Source organism: Nerophis ophidion, linkage group LG21, assembly GCF_033978795.1.
Source record: "Nerophis ophidion isolate RoL-2023_Sa linkage group LG21, RoL_Noph_v1.0, whole genome shotgun sequence".
Taxonomy (NCBI): Eukaryota; Metazoa; Chordata; class Actinopteri; order Syngnathiformes; family Syngnathidae; genus Nerophis; species Nerophis ophidion.
The window spans coordinates 15,348,807-15,371,123 of NC_084631.1; the positions used below are offsets into that span (position 1 = coordinate 15,348,807).

The 22,317-nt window shown below is 40.8% G+C and overlaps 1 protein-coding gene across 3 annotated transcripts in view; it reads left to right on the forward strand.

The window, feature by feature from the left end:
- il6r (interleukin 6 receptor) overlaps nucleotides 1-20,775 on the forward strand; it is a 32,678-nt gene extending 11,903 nt beyond the window's left edge. The window contains exons 5-10 of one of the 3 annotated variants that reach the window (XM_061882004.1): nucleotides 31-194; nucleotides 5,914-6,058; nucleotides 12,470-12,513; nucleotides 18,523-18,571; nucleotides 20,162-20,270; nucleotides 20,353-20,775. In XM_061882004.1, the coding sequence (XP_061737988.1) occupies nucleotides 31-194; nucleotides 5,914-6,058; nucleotides 12,470-12,513; nucleotides 18,523-18,571; nucleotides 20,162-20,270; nucleotides 20,353-20,596 (755 nt within the window). In that variant the 3' untranslated portion in view covers nucleotides 20,597-20,775. The remainder of the gene's footprint in view (nucleotides 1-30; nucleotides 195-5,913; nucleotides 6,059-12,469; nucleotides 12,514-18,522; nucleotides 18,572-20,161; nucleotides 20,271-20,352) is intronic. The other 2 variants (XM_061882006.1, XM_061882005.1) reach the window with 2 other exon arrangements.
- Nucleotides 20,776-22,317: the final 1,542 nt, after the last annotated feature.

The following is a 22,317-nucleotide window of genomic DNA, read 5'->3' on the forward strand; positions in this document are numbered from 1 at the left end:
TAGGCATCTTGCTTGTCCCTTCCGTCTCAGTGAAGCCGGACCCCCCGGCTGGGGTGTTGATGCGACAGGAAGTAGGACAGGAGACCAGGATATTGGTGAACTGGAATTTCCCCGCCTCCTGGAAATCTCAAGACAACTACTATGAGCTCATTTATGAACTCAAATATCAACCAGTCAATTCTTCTCATGAGCAGGTAAACACCAATAACCGTGATTCAGATCTCCGCAATGGATAAAAAGCTTAATACGAACGATTCTCGACTCCATTTTTTTACCCTCTTTCCATTCCGTAGTGTAAGAAATGCTATGGTGTCCAGTTGCTGTCGAGCCACAACCTCAAAAATAGCAAGCAGAAATCTTATGTTCAAAGCCATGGCAAGTCATTCTCCCAACAAGACCAGACTACCGTATTTTTCGGACTATAATCCTTTAATTTTCTCAAAACTCAACAGTGTGCCTTATAACCAGGTGCGCCTAATGTACGGAATACTTTTGGTTGTGCTTGCCGACCTCAAAGCTATTTTATTTGGTAGATGGTGAAACGATAAGTGTGACCAGTAGATGGCAGTCACACATAAGAGATACATGTAGACTGCAATATGACTCAAGTAAAAAACACCAACATTTTATATTTTCCATTGAAAATATAGAACATTACACGGGGCGCTCAAAAATCTATCAAAATGTTTTAGTACGACTTTGGTAAGCTATGAAGAAGCACCGCTTGATGAATTGTACTGTGCTTCAACATACAAGTATTTTTATGGTGTGTGTATAAGGGAAGACATATCTGGCGTTTTGTTTTGCACTATTATGTAAAATAAACTTGTCTTACCTTCTGGTACCTGCTGATCTGTATTTGGGATCTGCATGAGTCCTGAAATGTTGTGCGCGTCCGCCATTGTAGTCAGCTGTAGTTGATAAGCTTATTTTTCTCTATATCTGCTTATCATCCTCCGCTGTTGCCATTTCTAATATAAAGTAGTGTAAAGTTCTTACTAATATCTGTCAGTAAACTCGCCATGAAAGTGCTAAAACAAACCGGTGTAGTGAGTTTACATTTTTCACCCAAGTATCTTTAGTCATTTGAGAGTTCTCGTCGGACGGTTTTTCACTGGACACAATTACGGCATTGTTGTTGCACTAGTGGGCCAGGGATGAGGAGATGCTGCTCCGTTTTTATATATTGACACTTCTTCCACTCTCGTCCTTGCCTTATTTGGCCCGCGAATGAATTATTTATGGCCCCCGGGAAGATATTTGATTAGTATTAGAACCTGCCCGCAGCCCACAGCCGCCTGCTGCTGTTTTGCACGCACCGATACTCCATCAGTGTTGGCACTAGGAATTTTCAAAAGGTCAAGTCATAAAAATGGGGTCCCACAGTAAATTATTGGGGTCCCACTTTTTGGTAACCGTAAGACTTGGGTGAGGGGTTTTTTCCCGAGGTGCAAAGTGATTGGAGGGGAGACGGCGTGAAGGTAAGGACATGATTTACTCTTAACTCAACACAGGAACAAACAAAAGGCGCTCCCAAGGAGGTACAAAAACTTGGCTTTGAAAACAAAACTTGCGCTAAGGCAAAACTATGGACACAAACTAAAACTTGCACAATGGCAGAACTATGAACAAGTAAAACGAAAACACTTACTGTGACCGAGAAAAGGGTATGAAAAAAACAGCATGGATATAATGGGTTTGTCGAGGGTGATAGATGGTGATGTCACCAGGCTGACTACCTGGCAACTGTGGCTTAAATAATAATATGGTGATTGAAAACAGGTGCTTGACTTGGGGACAGGTGAGAACTAAAGGGTTGGCATGGAAACAAAGTAAAAAAGGAAGTTCAAAAACCGGAAACAATGGAGTCTTAAAGGGGAACATTATCACAATTTCTGAAGGATTAAAACCAATAAAAATCAGTCTCCAGTGGCTTATTTTTTTTTTCCGAAGTTTTTCTCAAAATTCTACACATCACGCAATATCCCGAAAAATGGCTTCAAAGTGCCTGATTTTCACCATCGGTATATCCACCCGTCCATTATCCTGTGACGTCACAGCGTGAAACTACCAGAAACAATCATGGCGGATAGCACAGAAAGATATAGTGATGGTAGCTCGGATTCAGACTCGGATTTCAGCGGCGTAAGCGATTCAACAGATTACGCATGTATTGAAACGGATGGTTGGAGTGTGGAGGCAGAGAGCGAAAACGAAATTGAAGAAGAAACTGAAGCTATTGAGCCATATCCATTGCTTTTGTCCTCTCCAAGGTTCTCATAGTCATAATTGTCACCTACGTCCCACTGGGTGTGAGTTTTCCTTGCCCTTATGTGGGCCTACCGAGGATGTCGTAGTGGTTTGTGTTGGGGTTTGTGCAGCCCTTTGAGACACTAGTGATTTAGGGCTATATAAGTAAACATTGATTGATTGATTGATATCGCTTTGAACCGTATACAAGCGAAACCGACGAAAACGACACGACAGACAGCGACACGGGAGGAAGCGAGGACGAATCTGGCGATTGCCTTCTAACCAACGATTGGTATGTGTTTGTTTGGCATTAAATGTGGGTGGAGGGAAAGGCTGGATGCAACGTGTGTGGGCGGGCGACAGGGAGAGAGAGCAAAAATACAAAAACAAATCTGTCTGGAGTTGCAAAAAAATAAAAGCCATATTACATACAGATAGTGTGTCATGAGATATAAATTGAATAAAGAGGACTTAAAGGCAACTAAATGAGCTCAAATATAGCTCCAAATGAGGCATAATGACGCAATATGTACATACAGCTAGCCTAAATAGCATGTTAGCATCGATTAGCTTGCAGTCATGCCGTGACCAAATATGTCTGATTAGCACACTCCACATAAGTCAATAACACCAACAAAACTCACCTTTGTGCATTCATGCACAATGTTAAAAGTTTGGTGCATCTGCTTTGAGTGTCGCAGGATATCAACACATTCTTGCCATCTCTCTCGTAGCATAGCTGTCGTCTGTAAAGTGTGCAGAACAAACGAGGGACTTTCGCATCTTTTGCCCACTGGTGCAACTTTAATCCGTCTCTGTTCGTGTTGTTACACCCTGTGACAACACACCGACGAGGCATGATGTCTCCAAGGTACGGAAACACAGTGGAAAAAACGGAAAATAACAGAGCTGATTTGACTTGGTGCGTGTAATGAGATTGAGAAAATGTGACGTCACGGGTGAAAGGTCATCTCTCCGACAGGCTATCTATTAAAAGGCGTTTAAATCGCCAAATTCACCCTTTTAGAGTTCGTAAATCGGTTAAAAAAACAAATGGTCTTTTTTCTGCAACATCAAGGTATATATTGACGCTTACTTAGTCATAATGTTCCCCTTTAAGCAAAACAGAACATAACTAAACAAAACTAAACAAAACATGATCACTAGACATGACACATTATCCTTTTATATCTCACATTCTATATTATGTTTTTGAAAAAGTTTGTCATAGATGTTACTTAAATCATAAAAAAAAAAAATACAAAAGAAAACACATTTATATACATATGTAAATATATTCAGTTATATTTATTCACTTTCTTCCATTTACGGTATTTTTTTCTATGTTTTTATTGTAATATTTTCAGAATGTGTTTGTTTTATTTTTGGCCAAAGTAAGACAAAACAAACATTCCGAAGTTGTCTTTTTTTTTAGTTTTAATGCCATGATTTTAATAGTCCGGCCCGCGTGCGCACAGACGTTTCTCCATGCGGCCCCTGAGCTAAAATTAGTTTGACCCCCCTGAGATTGAGGCAACACTTCTGTGTTTGGACACTATGTATTTACGCTGCTTATTAATGATATTATTCAACATGTGGATTACTACGTTCATGCCTTGATCGTCTAATACGTAGTTGTAACGTAACCTGTGACATTTCTTCCCAAATCAATCCTTTTTGATAAACTGTACATTTCGTGTTGTACTTATGACAGAGGGACACATTTTTTCGGCACACATGAATATGCTGAAATAATATGTATCCTCTACGAACTTCATGTGTGGTAAATGAAATAAGTCCAAATTCACAAGTTTTGTTGTAGATGTTGCTTACTACATAATTACAGAATAAACCACATGCTGTTAGATATCACTTGAGCAAATTTAGTAAATTACATTATCACATCCTGTAATCAGATTTTGATATTATTTATTTAATTTTCTGATAGAATAAAAATGAACATGGGAGCATTTTAAAACTCTTCCAGACTCAATTCCACCTTTTAGACTAATGAACATTATCACTTTATTGATTGGGGAAGTACAATATACATAAGGACACATTTAATTATACTAACCACAACATGTAAGTGTAAAAAAAAAAAAATAAGTAAATAAAAAAAATGGTTTACTTTCTCAGAATGTGCTTTGTCTAAAAAAATCCTATTCAGTAACAGTAAATAAATAAATGGTAAATGGGTTGTACTTGTATCGTGCTTTTCTACCTTCAAGGTACTCAAAGCGCTTTGACACTACTTCCATATTTACCCATTCACACACACATTCACGGAAGGAGCTGCCATGCAAGGCGCCAACCAGCACCCATCAGGAGCAAGGGTGAAGTGTCTTGCTCAGGACACAACGGACGTGACGAGGTTGGTACTAGGTGGGAATTGAACCAGGGACCCTCGGGTTGCACACGGCCACTCTACCACTGCGCCACGCCGTCCGTAGAACATAAAGTCAAACACAAATTCAAATAGATGGAGTAGAATATATTGAATTAATTACAATTTTTAGGTGTAATATTAGATGATAAAATTAATTGAAAATATCATATAAAAGTAAACAGCATAAGGTGTTATATGAGTTTTGTTGTCCCGCAGCATATTGTCGGAAGAAAATACAACCTTATAAATAATAGAAAAGAGAGCAAAAAATCTAAATGTATGGAAAAAATGCTGAACATTTTCAACTAATAGTTAGTGATAATAAATACTGAACAAAAATATAAACAAAACTTTAGTATTTGCTCCCAATGCCATTGTAATTTAATAATGCTAACACAGACACTCGTAAGTATTTTAGCATATTAGCTAATGCTAACGACGCTCACTTGATTATATTACGATAGCATGTACAAATATGCACGAAAACACCCCTGCAGACATGGTTATAGTGTCCGCCCTGAGATCGGTAGGTTGTGAGTTCAAACCCCGGCCGAGTCATACCAAAGACTATAAAAATGGGACCCATTACATCCCTGCTTGACACTCAGCGTCAAGGGTTGGAATTGGGAGTTAAATCACCAAAAATTGATCCCGGGCGTGGCCACCGTTGCTGCTCACTGCTCCCCTCACCTCCCAGGGGGTGAACAAGGGTGATGGGTTAAATGCATAAAATACTTTTGCCACACTGGGTGTTTGTGACAATCATTGGTACTTTAACTTTAAGTTCATACATGGGACAATTTAGTCAGTACAAACAGTTTTATTTATAGTTTAAAACTTACAAACGTTGCTTTGAAGTTAAAAATGAAGACTCTATATTCTGGTTGAAATCTCTAAACAGGTGGGCACTGCAGCACCTGCAGTGGGCAAATTCGCCCTAGCACAAACACCCACACACCTTTTCAGTGTCTTTGCTCGTTTTTTTTTTTTTTAACTATTTGCATCATGGCTTTTAGTAAGTAAGTTAGCCGCACCGTTTCATAAGCCGCACGGTTCAAAGCGTAGGAAAAAAATAGCAACTCATAGTCCAGAATTCCACAGTACGTACAGCGAGGGTTTAAACATGTGTATTTATAAACTAGAGAGTGTGTGTGTGTGTGTGTGTGTGTGTGTGTGTGTGTGTGTGTGTGTGTGTGCGTGCGTGCGTGCGTGTGTGCGTGTGTGCGTGTGTGTGTGTGTGTGTGTGCGTGCGTGCGTCCGTGTGTTCTCAGGTGAAGATGATCAAGGGGCGTCGCTCTTTCACCATCACTGATGCCCTTTCAGGTGTGGAGTACGTGATCCAAATCAGAACTCAGGATGAATTCGATGGTCTGTGGAGCGAGTGGAGCGCTCCGGTCTACGGCAGCAGCTGGACCGGTAACTATTTACCAGAACAAACTTCTTGTCTTGTTATTGCACACCATTTCCTCCTTTAGGGAAGATTAAATAAGGCATCATCATCATCATAACCTTCATTATGTACAGTAGGATGTGTGATGATGATGTTGGCATCCGCTTGGAATCCAGCAATACTTAATCTCCCTGGATACACAAATGTAGTTATGGCAACCAGAGAAGGAACTACCTGTTTCCTTCCTGAAGTTTCCAACGAGAGTTGCAAGTAACTCAAATAAATATGCAAACATTTTTTTTTAATTTTATTTTGGCAAGCTGCTTTTCCTGTCTTTGTTATAAAAATGCAACTGAATGAAATACGTTCCAACACAAAAGCTGTATTTATATTCTGAAAAGCTTATCATGCTCAGTATAAGAGTTATTCCTTGCAGACTATGGTTATTATCATTATTGTCATTATTGTACCAATGTACAGCTGTGATATTGGAGTAAAAACAGATACTATTGTTATCAAATATTGGATGTGCATTCACTGCGATGAGATGGCGACTTGTCCCGGGTGTAACCCGCCTTCCGCCCGAATGCAGCTGGGATATCAATCAATCAATCAATGTTCAATCAATCAATCAATCAATCAATGTTTATTTATATAGCCCCAAATCACAAATGTCTCAAAGGACTGCACAAATCATTACGACTACAACATCCTCGGAAGAACCCACAAAAGGGCAAGGAAAACTCACACCCAGTGGGCAGGGAGAATTCACATTCAGTGGGACGCCAGCGACAATGCTGACTATGAGAAACCTTGGAGAGGACCTCAGATGTGGGCAACCCCCCCCCTCTAGGGGACCGAAAGCAATGGATGTCGAGCGGGTCCAACATGATACTGTGAAAGTTCAATCCATAGTGGCTCCAAGACAGCAGCGAGAGTCCCGTCCACAGGAAACCATCTGAAGCGGATCAGCAGCGTAGAGATGTCCCCAACCGATACAGGCGAGCGGTCCATCCTGGGTCCCGACGAGCGGTCCATCCTGGGTCTCGACTCTGGACAGTCAGTACTTCATCCATGGTCATCGGACCGGACCCCCTCCACAAGGGAGGGGGGGACATAGGAGAAAGAAAAGAAGCGGCAGATCAACTGGTCTAAAAAGGAGGTCTATTTAAAGGCTAGAGTATACAAATGAGTTTTAAGATGAGACTTAAATGCTTCTACTGAGGTAGCATCTCGAACTGTTACCGGGAGGGCATTCCAGAGTACTGGAGCCCGAACGGAAAACGCTCTATAGCCCGCAGACTTTTTTTGAGCTCTAGGAATCACTAATAAGCCGGAGTCTTTTGAACGCAGATTTCTTGCCGGGACATACGGTACAATACAATCGGCAAGATAGGCTGGAGCTAGACCGTGTAGTATTTTATACGTAAGTAATAAAACCTTAAAGTCACATCTTAAGTGCACAGGAAGCCAGTGCAGGTGAGCCAGTACAGGCGTAATATGATCAAACTTTCTTGTTCTTGTCAAAAGTCTAGCAGCCGCATTTTGTACCAACTGTAATCTTTTAATGCTAGACATGGGGAGACCCGAAAATAATACGTTACAGTAATCGAGACGAGACGTAACAAACGCATGGATAATGATCTCGGCGTCTTTAGTGGACAAAATGGAGCGAATTTTAGCGATATTACGGAGATGAAAGAAGGCCGTTTTAGTAACGCTTTTAATGTGTGACTCAAAGGAGAGAGTTGGGTCGAAGATAATACCCAGATTTTTTACAGAGTCACCTTGTTTTATTATTTGGTTGTCAAATGTTAAAGTTGTATTATTAAATAGAGGTCGGTGTCTAGCAGGACCGATAATCAGCATTTCCGTTTTTTTGGCATTAAGTTGCAAAAAGTTAGCGGACATCCATTGTTTAATTTCATTAAGACACGCTTCCAACTGACTACAGTCCGGCGTGTTGGTCAGCTTTAGGGGCATGTAAAGTTGGGTGTCATCAGCATAACAGTGAAAGCTAATACCGTATTTGCGTATGACGTCACCTAGCGGCAGCATGTAGATGCTGAAGAGTACAGGGCCAAGGACCGAACCCTGGGGAACTCCACACGTTACCTTAACATAGTCCGAGGTCACACTGTTATAGGAGACGCACTGCATCCTATCAGTAAGATAAGAGTTAAACCATGACAGGGCTGAGTCTGACATACCAATTCGTATTTTGATACGCTCTAATAAAATATTATGATCGACGGTATCGAAAGCAGCGCTAAGATCGAGGAGCAGCAACATAGATGACGCATCAGAGTCCATCGTTAGCAATAGATCATTAGTCAATTTTGCGAGGGCTGTCTCAGTCGAGTGATTTGCCCTGAAACCGGATTGAAAGGTTTCACATAGATTGTTAAACGCTAAGTGCTCATTTAGCTGCTCCGCAACAATTTTTTCGAGGATTTTCGAAATAAAGGGAAGGTGAGACACCGGTCGGTAGTTTACCATGAGGTCAGGATCGAGGTTAGGTCTTTTAAGGAGAGGATGAATAACCGCTTTTTTGAATGCAACGGGAACAGTGCCCGAGGAAAGTGATAAGTTTATAATATTTAGCACTGATGGACCTAATAATACAAAAAGCTCCTTGATAAGTTTCCCAGGAAGTGGGTCAAGTAAACATGTTGTTTGTTTTATTCCATTTACACGTTGTAACAATCCTTCTAATGTTATTTCATCAAAACGAGAGAAACTATTTTGGATATTTGCAGTATCCGCCGTATATACAATCGTATCTGTGTTACTATGACCCCGTTGTAGCTGGGACGCATTGTCTTTAATCTCCTTTCTAATAAGTTCAATTTTCTTATTAAAGAACTTCATAAAGTCATCTGCCGAATGGGTGGAGCTACTGGAAGGAGTCCCTTGTTGGGTTAGCGATGCTACAGTACTAAACAAAAATTTTGGATCGTTTTTATTAATGCGGATGAGATTTGAGTAATAATTAGTTTTAGCTAAGGTAAGCATGCGTTTATAAGTTATTAAACTATCACTCCATGCTTGATGGTGCACCTCAAGTTTAGTCGTGCGCCATTTGCGTTCCAGCTTTCTACATAATAATTTCTGAGCTCTAGTTTCTTCAGTAAACCATGGCGTACGCCTTTTTGGAGCCTTTTTTAACTTCAGCGGTGCTATACTATCAATGGTTTCGCGCAGGGCGTTGTTAAAGTTGTTAGTGAGGTTATCAATAGAGCCCACATACTTTGGGAACGGTGCCATTACCGAGGGCAGTAGGTCCGCAAGAGTCGTCGTTGTGGCAGCATTAATGTTGCGGCTGCTATAGCAGTTATTATTCTTATTAGCTTGCCGAACATGAGTCTGAACTTCGAATTTTATAAGGTAATGATCGGACATTACTTTAGTATACGGGAGTATCATAACTTTGGAGACGGTGATACCTCTGACAAGCACTAGGTCTATCGTATTGCCGCTGCGATGCGTCGGTTCATTTATTATTTGTGTAAGACCACAGCTATCAATTATAGTCTGGAGCGCCACGCACGGTGGGTCCAATGGGGTATTCATATGGATATTAAAGTCCCCCATTATAATTATATTATCGGCGTGCGTCACTAGATCAGCAACAAACTCTGAGAATTCACTAATAAAGTCCGAATAGGGCCCTGGGGGGCGGTAGATAACGGCCAGGCACAGAGGCAGAGGTGTGGCAGACTTCATAGAAAGCACCTCAAACGATTTATATTTATTATTTAAGTTAGGACTAAAGTTAAAGTTTTCGTTGTATATTAGTGCGACACCCCCTCCCCTTTTGAGGTGACGGGCAATATGCGCATTCGTATAGTTAGGAGGGGATGCCTCATTTATCGCAAAAAAGTCGTCTGGTTTAAGCCAGGTTTCGCTAAGACCGATGACGTTAAGGTTGTTGTCTCTAATGACCTCATTGACTAATAACGTTTTGGGAGACAAAGATCTGATGTTTAGAAAGCCCATATTATAGGTAGTGGGCTGTTTTAAGGAGTTGTTGATGAAATTATCCGTCGTAGCAATATTAATAATGTTACGTTTATTATGCGCAGTGTACTTAAAATAATTACGACCATATCTAGGAATTGATATGACGGGAATTTTCAGATTGTCTACTTGGCGCTGCGATAAACTGAACGCATCATAATTTGCCACCTCAGTAGAGCGCATGTCTAACTCTGACGTAGTCATAGACACAGTAGAAAAAACATTTTGTGAGTTGTGTATTATTCTACGAAAATTGCTATGTGTACAGGGATCATCCAGCCTGGCGCTGGCTAGTTCTAACTTAACTGACTCCATACCCAGGCTAGCAGGCTCTGTAATTGCCTGTGACCGGGCTTGCTCTAGTGCAGTTAGTCAAATGTGGCTCAATGCGAAGTCTATGTTCCGAGACAAGAGGATAGCGCCTTCCTGGTTAGGGTGAAGGCCGTCTCTCCTCAGCAAGCCAGGTTTTCCCCAGAAAGAGGGCCAATTATCAATAAACGTAAATCCCTGTTGTCTGCAGAAGCTATCCAGCCACCTGTTAAGAGAGACTAATCTGCTATATCTCTCATCATTGCCTCTCCCAGGCAGGGGGCCAGAGACAGTTACTCGATGCCTGGACATCTTTCTGGCGAGATTACAAGCCCTGGCTATGTTTCTCTTTGTAATCTCTGATTGTCTCATCCTAACGTCATTGGAGCCAACGTGTATTACTATATTCGCATAACTAGTGGTGCGGTTAGCCTGCCGTACGTGTTTACTAGACCTGTTGCGAGTTAGCTCCCTAAGATTAGCTTCAATGTCAGGTGCTCTGCCCCCGGGAATACACTTAATTGTGGCTGGTTTGCTAAGCTTTATGTTTCGGGTGATGGAGTCCCCTATGACTAAAGTGTGGTGCCCGGTAGACTGGGGTGTAGGACTAGCTAAAGGGCTAAATCTATTATGCGTCTCAACCGGTACACCGTAGCTTGTAGGCCGATTAGGGCTGCTACAAGCTGGGCTAGTTAGCTCGCTACAGCTAACGCTAGCAGATGTGTCCGCAACATCTAAAGTTACGAAATTACACTGCTCTAACTGGCGGACACGGCTCTCTAGCAAAGCCAACCTATCCATGAGTAAAGTGCACGAAGCGCAGGAAGCCATACTCACAGAAACTTTCCGTCGCCGAGTGGGGTGCCAGCTGTCTTCGGGAAGTGGTGGTCACGGTGGCGGGGGAGAAGCTTCCTTCAGACCGGCGCTGCCTTTCTCCGCTAGCCTCGTTAGCTTAGCAGCTAGCTAGCTGAGGGCGGAGTGGTGAGACAGAGATCGGGTGATTTGCAAGTTAAATGGAGCTATTAAATATGTTCGATAAGTTGTAAATAAAGCTGCAAAACAGTTAAAATCACACAGATAGAACGATACTTAGCTTTTTTGCAACAAGAGCAGTCGGCGAGCAGTCATTCACGTTGACCCCGTTGATTTATATAGCCTTTAATCACAAGTGTCTCAAAGGGCCGCACAAGCCACAACATCATCCTCGGTTCAGATCCCACATCAGGGCGCAAGGAAAAACTCAACCCAGTGGGATGACAATGAGAAACCTTGGAAAAGGACCGGTCCATAGAGAGTCCAGTCCATAGTGGATCTAACATAAAAGTGAAAGTCCAGTCCATAGTGGACCTAACATAATAGTGAGAGTCCAGTCCATAGTGGATCTAACATAATAGTGTGAGAGTCCAGTCCATAGTGGATCTAACATAATAGTGAGAGTCCAGTCCATAGTGGATCTAACATAATAGTGTGGGAGTCCAGTCCATAGTGGATCTAACATAATAGTAAAAGTCCATTCCATAGTGAATCTAACATAATAGTGTGAGAGTCCAGTCCATAGTGGATCTAACATAATAGTGAAAGTCCAGTCCATAGTGGATCTAACATAATAGTGAAAGTCCAGTCCATAGTGGATCTAACATAATAGTGAAAGTCCAGTCCATAGTGGATCTAACATAATAGTAAAAGTCCAGTCCATAGTGGATCTAACATAATAGTGAAAGTCCAGTCCATAGTGGATCCAACATAATAGTGAAAGTCCAGTCCATAGTGGATCTAACATAATAGTGTGAGAGTCCAGTCCATAGTGGATCTAACATAATAATGAAAGTCCATTCCATAGTGGATCTAACATACTAGTGTAAGAGTCCAGTCCATAGTGGATTTAACATAATAGTGTGGGAGTCCAGTCCATAGTAGGGCCAGCAGGAGACCATCTCCAGATAGGCGTCAGCGACCCCCCTGTGACCCCGAAAGGGACAGGTGATGGAAAATGGATGGATGGATGTACATTCACTCCAAGAACATGAAAAAAAAGTACAATTAATACAAATGTTGTTGTGTAACTGCTGAATAGTACTTAAATTAATCAGAGTATTGTTCTGTTTCAGACACAAGGACCCAAGAACCTTCATTATCGCTGAATGACTATATGGTGAATATAACAGTTATTATTGTACTTGTACGTTAACTATTTAAAAAAATATATTGTATTTACACTGTCACCTAAGTCTTATTTTACTTTGCTATATTTGCAATTCCGCTCCTATTCATTGAGCAAGGTTGGCTGCCCTCAGAGGCATATCCTAAACCCAAACCCCAGTGAAGTTGGCACGTTGTGTAAATGGTAAATAAAAACAGAATACAATGATTTGCAAATCCTTTTCAAATTATATTCAATTGAATTCATTGCAAAGACAAGATATTTAATGTTGGAATTGAGAAACTTAATTCTTTTTTGCAAATAATCATTAACTTAGAAATGAATGGCAGCAACAAATTGCAAAAAAGTTGGTACAGGGGCATTTTTACCAGTGTGTTACATGGCCTTTCCTTTTAACAACACTCAGTAAACGTTTGGGAACTGAGAAGACCAATTTTTGAAGCTTTTTAGGTGGAATAATTACCCATTCCTGCTTGATGTACAGCTTCAGTTGTCCAACAGTTCAGGGTCTCCTTTGTGGTATTTTACGCTTCATAATGCGCCACACATTTTCAATGGGAGACAGGTCTGGACTACAGGCAGGCCAGTCTAGTACCTGCACTTGTTTACTAAGAAGCCACGCGGTTGTACAAACTTGTAACACGTGCAGAATGTGGTTTGGCATTGTTTTGCTGAAATAAGCAGGGGCGTCCATAAAAAATAAGTTGCTTGGATGGCAACATATGTTGGTCCAAAACTTGTATGTACCTTTCAGTAAGTTACCCATGCCTTGGGCACTAATACACTCCCATACCATCACAGATGCTGGCTTTTGAACTTTGCGCCTATGACAACAGTTCTATTCCTCCTTGGTCCAGAGGAAACAACGTTCACAGTTTCCAAAATCAATTTGAAATGTGGACTTGTCAGACCACAGAACACTTTTCCAGTTTGTACTAGTCCATCTTAGATGAGCTTGGGCCCAGAGAAGCCAGCGGCGTTTCTGGGTGTTGTTGATAAATGGCTTTGGCTTTGCATAGTACAGTTTTAACTTGCACATATAGATGTAGCGACAAACTGTAGTTACTGACAGTGTTTTTCTGAATTGTTCATGAGCCCATGTGGTGATATCCTTTACACACTCATGTCGGTTTTTGATGCAGTACTGCCTGAGGGATCGAAGGTCTCGGGCATTCAATGTTTATTACGCTTACGTGTAGTGATTTCTCAATGATGTTGCGGACGATGGGGAAATCCCTAAATTCCTTGCAATAGCTCGTTGAAAAATGTTGTTCTTAAACTGTTCGACAATTTGCACATGCATTTGTTCACAAAGTGGTGACCCTCGCCCCATCCTTGTTGGTGAATGACTGAGCATTTCATGGAAGCCACTTTTATGCCCAATCATGGCACCCACCTGATCCAAATGAGCTTGTACACCTATCGGATTTTAAAAATAAGTGTTTGATGAGCATTCCTCAACTTTCTCAGTCTATTTTGCCACTTGTGCCAGCTTTTTTGAAACATGTTGCAGGCATCTAATTCCAAATGAGCTAATATTTGCAAAAAATAACAACATTTCTCAGTTCGAACATTAAATATCTTGTCTTTGCAGTGTAGTCAATTGAATATAGGTTGAAAAGGATTCGAAAATCAGTGTATTCTGTTTTTATTTACCATTTACACAACATGCCCACTTTACTGGTTCTGGTATAAATGTATAATCGCCTCATGGTATTATTACACAATTGTAGATGCATTTGACTATCACGTTTTTTTACGTACAATTTGATGGATAATTAGCTTTTTCTCATAGGTCAATTATTTGTTTTTATATGAACTTAAAAATGTTTACATATGCGCTAGAAGACAGTTCTAACACTGTAAAAAACAATTTCTACATTACACCAATTTGCTTATTTAGGCCAAAATTGATTTGAATCCTAAATAAATTTGACAAAATTAATATTTTAGTTACCGCTTGTCAAAGAACAACTTTAGCGTGAGTGTTTCTTATGTGCCTTGTGTGGTTTTGCTTCGCCTTAACTATGCCTGTTTTTCATCTAAAAGATAAGACACTTTCGAACACCAATGCTGCATTCCTTGTGCCCTGTATGGATGTCCCTACTTAGGTTCTCCCTTCCTTCCCTCCCCCATCTCTCCTGGACCTAGGGTAGGGGTGTCAAACTCAAATACAGAGTGGGCCAAAATTTAAAACTGAACAAAGCCGCGGGCCAAGGTTGAACAAATTAACTTTTTAATAGAGACCCAAATAAGTTTTGCATTGAATATTGAACAAGCAAGGCTTATGTAGCTTTATAGTCACATGTATTATCTAGTTTCAAATTATAATAATGAGTCAAAAATATCAATGGCATATCAAATAAAATGTAAATAAAAGTTGGGGTAGCAGGGTTTGGTGGTAGCGGTGGTGTATATTGTAGAGTCCCGGAACAGTTAGTGCTGCAAGGGAGTCTGGGTATTTCTTCTGTTGAGTTTATGTTGTGCTACGGTGTGGATGTTCTCCCGAAATGTGTTTGTCATTCTTGTTTGGTGGGGCTTCACAGTGTGGCGCATATTTGTAAAAGTGTTAAAGTTGTTTATACGGCCACCCTCACTGTGACCCTTATGGCTGTTGATGAAGTATGACATGCATTCACTTGTGTGTGTTAAAGCCGCATATATTATGTGACTGGACCAGCACGTTGTTTGTATGGCGGAAAAGCGGACGTGACGACAGGCTGTAGAGGATGCTAAAGGCAGTGCCTTCAAGGCACGCCCCAGTATTGTTGTCCGGGTGGAAATCGGGAGAAATTCGGAAGAATGGTTGCCCCGGGAGATTTTCGGGAGGGGCACTGAACTTTGGGAGTCTCCCGGGAAAATCGTGAGGGTTGGCAAGTTGAGTATCAGCGGTGAATGCAGTGTTACAGAGGCATCGCCGCTGTATAATACTGGCGGGCCAGCTCTAATCTTAATTTGATATTACCTCAAGGGCCAAATGAAATTACACGGCAGGCTAAATTTGGCCCGCGGGCCAGAGTTTGACGCCCATGGCCTAGGGCAAGGACTGCAATTTATATTGTATTTGTCTTTTGGTCAAAGTTTTATCTCCATGTGGGTTTCTTCTTTGGTTGATGCTGTATTGCTGCCTTTCCCAAAATGTAATCAAAACATTCCTGTTTACAATCAGAGTCAGTCTAATACCTCTCTCTCTCTCTCTCTCTCTCTCTCTCTCTCTCTCTCTCTCTCTCTCTCCAAATATACTGTATATATATATATATATATATATATATATATATTCTCTTTTTTCCCTTCCTTCCAAGCAGCATAGATTTTCTTTACTGAGATCAGATGTTATTTGAGGCGTTATAGAAATACTTAAAACGCCTTGGTTTTCTAAGGACATTTCTTTATTATATAGCAACTTGGGTTGTACGGTATACCGGTATTAGTATAGTACCGGGATACTAATGAATCATATTGGGTACTATACCCCCTCTAAAAAGTAAATATGACACATGTATGATATTGAACGACTTGGTATCAGATCGATACCCAAATGTGTGGTGTCATCCAAAACTAATGTAAAGTATCCAAATAACAGAAGAATAAGTGATTATTACATTTTAATAGAATTGTAGATAGAACATGTTAAAACAGAAAGTAAGCAGATATTAACAGTAAATGAACAAGTAGATTAATAATTAATTTTCTACCACTTGTCCTTAATAATTTTGACAAAATAATAGAATGGAAAATTACACAATATTCCGCCCGATTGTAGCTGAGATGGGCACCAGTGCCCCCCGTGACCCCAAAGGGATTAAGCGGTAGAAAATGGATGGATGGATAGTTCTGCATATGTCAGCGAACTAAATTAGGAGCATCTGTTTGCTTGCATACAACTTAAAGACAAGTTGTCTTGTATGTTCACTATTTTATTTAAGAAACATATGTTTAATGTACACTAAGATGTTTTATTACAAACCCTGTTTCCATATGAGTTGGGAAATTGTGTTAGATGTAAATATAAACGGAATACAATGATTTGCAAATCATTTTCAACCCATATTCAGTTGAATATGCAACAAAGACAACATATATTATGTTCAAACTGATATACACTTTTTTTTTTTTTTTTGCAAATAATCATTAACTTTAGAATTTGATGCTAGCAACACGTGACGAAGAAGTTGGGAATTGTGGCAATAAATACTGATAAAGTTGAGGAATGCTCATCAAAAACTCATTTGGAACATCAGGTGTGCAGGCTAATTGGGAACAGGTGGGTGCCATGATTGGGTATAAAAACAGCTTCCATGAAATGCTAAGTAATTCACAAACAAGGATGGGGCGAGGGTCACCACTTTGTAGGCAAATTGTCGAACAGTTTTAGAACAACATTTCTCAACGAGCAATTGCAAGGAATTTAGGGATTTTACCATCTATGGTCCGTAAAATCATTAAAAAGTTCAGAGAATCTAGAGAAATCACTGCACGTAAGCGATGATATTACAGACTTTTGATCCCTCAGGCAGTACTGCATCAAAAACCGACATCAGTGTGTAAAGGATATCACCACATGGGCTCAGGAACAGTTCATAAAACCACTGTCAGTAACTACAGTTGGTCGCTACATCTGTAAGTGCAAATTAAACCTCTACTATGCAAAACCAAACCCATTTATCAACAATATCCTGAAACGCCGCCGGCTTGGCTGGGCCCGAGATCACCTAAGATGGACTGATGCAAAGTGGAAAGGTGTTCTGTGGTCTGACGAGTCCACATTTCAAATTATATTTGGAAACAGAGGATGTGGTGTCCTCCAGAACAAAGAGGAAAATAACCATCCGGATTGTTGTAGGCGCAAAGTTCAAAAGCCAGCATCTGTGATGGTATGGGGGTGCATTAGTGCCCAAGGCATGGGTAACTTACACATCTGTGAAGGCACCATTAATGCTGAATGGTCCATACAGGTTTTGGAACAACATATGTTGTCATACAAGCAACGTTATCATGGACGCCCCTGCTTATTTCAGCAAGATAAGTGTTACAACAGCGTGGCTTCATAAAAAAAAAGTGCGGGTACTTTCCTGGCCCGCCTGCAGTCCAGACCTGCCTCCCATCGGAAATGTGTGGTGCATTATGAAGTATAAAATACGACAGCGGAGATGACGGACTGTTGAACGACTGAAGCTCTACATAAAGCAAGAATGGGAAAGAATTACACTTTCAAAGCTTCAACAATTTGTTTCCTCAGTTCCCAAACGTTTATTGAGTGTTGTTAAAAGAAAAGGTCATGTAACACAGTGGTGAACATGCCCTTTCCCAACTACTTTGGCACATGTTGCAGCAATGAAATTCTAAGTTAATTATTATTTGCAAAAAAAAAATAAAGTTTATGAGCTTGAACATAAAATATCTTGTCTTTTCAACCCATATTTAATTGAATATGGGTTGAAAAGGATTTGCAAACCATTGTATTCCGTTTATATTTACATTTAACACAATTTCCCAACTCATATGGAAACGGGGTTTGTAAAATAAAGTTAATAATAATTTTTTTTGATGTCCCCTTTATTTAAAAAATTATCAAAAAGTACTGAAAAATATCAAAATACATTTTGGTACCGGAACCAAAATATTGGTATCACATCAACACTAATGGGAACAATTCCAAAACATAAATCACATAAAATAAGCAAGTAAACTTACAGAACAAGAACTTGCCAAAAGGCCATTTCAATAATTTCTTGTGTTTTGGCAGGTAAAATTTTCTTGAATTTTTTTTTATTAATTTTTTTTAAAGCTTATATCACAGAATTTGAACACGTGACTTTATATCAGAATCTTGGTCTAAAAACAATGAAATAAAAATATGTTATGAGAGTTTTTAGACAGTACATGTCCTAACTTCCAGTGAAATAGGAATATTTCAGTTCTACTATGTGACAGTTTTCCATATAGTACACTCATTATTTTTTTTTCTACTTTATTCTTGTGATTTTCTCCAACGTTCAGTTCTCCGAGTACGAAGAAAGTTCCGGAACGGAAGAGGATCCATCTGTAGGTAAGGCATTTGTGTAAGAATGAGAAAGTGAGCAAGTGGATGTTGAAAAGTCCCCTGCTTTGGACAGGAAGTCATGTCAACATCAAGAAACCGCCGCTCAGGAAACGTGGCACAACACACCTCCACTTAGCCACGCCCTCAAATGTTCTTTGTTTGTCACTGTGTAGACAAAGTGTTATACATGTAGCCTAAAAGTTTTAATTATGGACTTTTTTTTTTTAATCATGGGCAATTAGTAGCTACACAATATTGCTAAGAGTATTTGACCACCCATCCAAATAATGAGATTTAGGTGTCCTAATCACTTGGCCCAGCCACAGGTGTATACAATCAAACACTTAGGCATGAAGACTGTTTCTACAAACATTTGTGAAAGAATGGGCTGCTTTCAGTAATTTCCAGCGTGGAACTGTCATAGGATACCACCTGTGCAGCATATCCAGTCATGAAATTTCCTCGCTCCTAAATATTCCAAAGTCAACTGTTGGCTTTATTATAAGAACATGGAAAAGTTTTGGAACAACAGCAACTCAGCCACAAAGTGGTAGGCCGCATGAACTGAGAGAGAGGGGTCAGGGGATGCTGAAGCGCATAGTGTAAAGAGGTCGCCGACTTTCTACACAGTCAGTTGCTACAGAGCTCCAAACTTCATGTGACCTTCCAATTAGCCCACGTACAGTATGCAGAGAGCTTCATGGCATGGGTTTCCATGGCCGACCAGCTGCATCTAAGCCATATGTCACCAAGTCCAATGCAAAGCGTTGAATGCAGTGTTGTAAAGCACTTTGCCACTGGACTCTTGAGCAATGAAGATGTGTTCTCTGGAGGGATGAATCACCCTTTTCCATTTGGAAATCTGATGGACGAGTCTGGGTTTGGAGGTTGCCAGGAGAACGGTACATTTCGGACTGCATTGTGCCGGGTGGGAAATTTGGTAGAGGAGGAATTATGGTGTGGGGTTGTTTTTCAGGAGTTGGGCTTGGCCCCTTAGTTCCAGTGAAAGGAACTTTGAATGCTCCAGAATAATAAAACATTTTGGACGATTCCATGCTCACAACCTCGTGGGAACACTTTGGAGCGGGCCCTCTCCTCCTCCAACATGACTGTGCACCAGTGCACAAAGCAAGGTCCATAAAGAAATGGATGACAGAGTCTGATGTGGATGAACTTGACTGGCCTGCACAGAGTCCTGACCTGGACCCGATAGAACACCTTTGGGATGAATTAGAACGGAGACTGAGAGCCAGGTCATCTCGACCAACATCAGTGTGTGACCTCACCAATGCGCTTTTGAAAGAATGGTAGAAAATTCCCTATAAACACACTCCGCAACCTTGTGGACAGCCTTCCCAGAAGAGTTGAGGCTGTAATAGCTGCAAAAGGTGGACCCAATCATATTGAATTACAGTGACTGTTTTGTAGGGAACATCCATTGTGTTGTATGACAAATTTCAAGTCAGTCTGACTTATAAGAGTGCCAATGTGTGTTTGCATTAAAAGTCATGGCACAGACAACACAGCAGAAGTATTCAAGTTTTGTGTGCATTGTTTCAAGCGTAAAAGAGGTTGTTATTTTTTTTGTCTTTGTAGAATTTCCTGGATCAAGCGTTGGTCCCGCAGATGTGCCACGTCACATCCTGTGGATCTCATGTTCATTTGTCGTCCTCGCCACGGTTATTTTTGCCGCCTACTTGTACAGGTATTGTGAGGAGTGGGAGGGTTGATTAATTTGAAGGATGAGGAAAAAACTAACCCAGACCCCACCCTATGTTGCATTTCAGACACAGGGAAAGGTGCTTGTCCAAACTCCACGCTCTAAAGGTCACAGGTCACAGCAAAAGCTCCACCCAGCCGGCGCCACACGCCCCGGAGGTTCGAGCCTTGATGACGTTCGATCCCCCGCGTTCCAAAGAAGAGGGGGAGAAAGAAGGGAATGAGGATGAGCGTTCAGAAACAGCGAGGAGGGAAGCCGTGCATTTTAACAACACGCATTATTTCTTAATCCAGTCTATGACGCACAAATGAAGATTAAATGACAATGAATGGACTAAATGTTTATGGAAAAACATCTTTACATTTATGAAGGATTTCTTTAATATGTTGAACATATTGATCTATTTTGATGATGATATTATTGTACATTGTAAGAGAAGCACGTTGATGGCATCGGATATTTTTGATAAAATCATATAAATGTCACAAAAGTCTAAGCAGCATTTTTTAAATTTATATTTCATCCTACACAACTTTGACTAATTTAGATTATTGTTGCAATCTGACACTGCAATCTGAGAGATGTTTCCATATTTTCTCCAGTGGTGGGCCGTGCGTTTACCACCTAGGCCTTCAGTGATGTCCGACTTTAATGATTACCAGAATTGATGTCCCCACATGACCATTGCTGGAGAAATACTGTACAGAAACAAATTTTACGCCCTACGGGTTATTTTCTGGCACATTTAAAAATCAATTAAAATGCATCAGCATTTTCAACGTACACTATATTGCCGAAAATGATTTGGCCACCCATTCAAATGATGAGAATCAGGTGCCCTAATCACTTGACCTGGTGTATAACATCAAGCACATGGAGACTATTTCTAAAAACACTTGTGAAAGATTGGTTCCCTTTCAGTCATTTCCAGTTTGTAACTGTCATAGGATGCTACCTGTGCAACAAATCCAGCCGTGAAATTTCCTCGCTCCTAAATATTCCAAAGTCAACTTTATTATGAGGAAAGTGAAGAGTTTGGGAAAAACAACAATTCAGCCATGAAGTCGTAGGCCACGTAAACTGACAGAAAGGAGTCAGCGGATGCTGAAGCACATAGTGCAAAGACTTTCTGCACAGTCAGTTGCTACAGAGCTCCAAACTTCATGTGACCTTCCAATTAGCCCACGTACAATACGCAGATAGCTTCATGGAATGGGTTTCCATGGCCGAGCAGCTGCATCTAAGGCATACATCACCAAGTGCAATGCAAAGTGTTGGATGCAGTGGTGTAAAGTAAGTCGTCACTGGACTCTAGAGCAGTGGAGACGCCTTCTCTGGACTGATGAGTCACGCGTTTCCATCTGAATATCTAATGGACGAGTCTGGGTTTGGAGGTTGCCAGGAGAACGCTGCATTTCAGACTGCATTGTGCCGAGTGTGAAATTTGGTGGAGGAGGAATTATGGTGTGGGGTTGTTTTTCAAGAGTTGGGCTTGGCCCCTTAGTTCCAGTGAAAGACACGTTGAAACCTCCAGGATACCAAAACCCATCCATCCATTTTCTACCGCTTATTCCCTTTGGGGTCGCGGAGGGCGCTGGTGCATATCTCAGCTACAATCTGGCGGAAGGCAGCCTACACCCTGGACAAGTGGCCACCTCATCGCAGGGATACCAAAACATGTTGGACAATTCCATGGGATGGCACTTCAAGTTCATATGTGAGTCAACGGCAGGTGGCCAAATACATTTGGCAATATAATGTATCTCATGTGGTACTGTCTAAATTAAAATTGCAAAAAACATATTAAAAGTGAAAAAAGAAAATATTTGAACTCACCAATAATCGCCATACAAGCCAGTGATACCTCTCGCTGTCGGCTTATTCAAGTGGAAATAGCGAGCACTTCCATATGTCATCGTCCGAGCTGAGGTTGGCCGACATCGTCCCACAAGATGTTGTCTCTCTTTAAATATCCTTCTTGAAAATGGCCTTGCAAATATATATCTGCCACCTAATCAATGTTTTGTTCTCC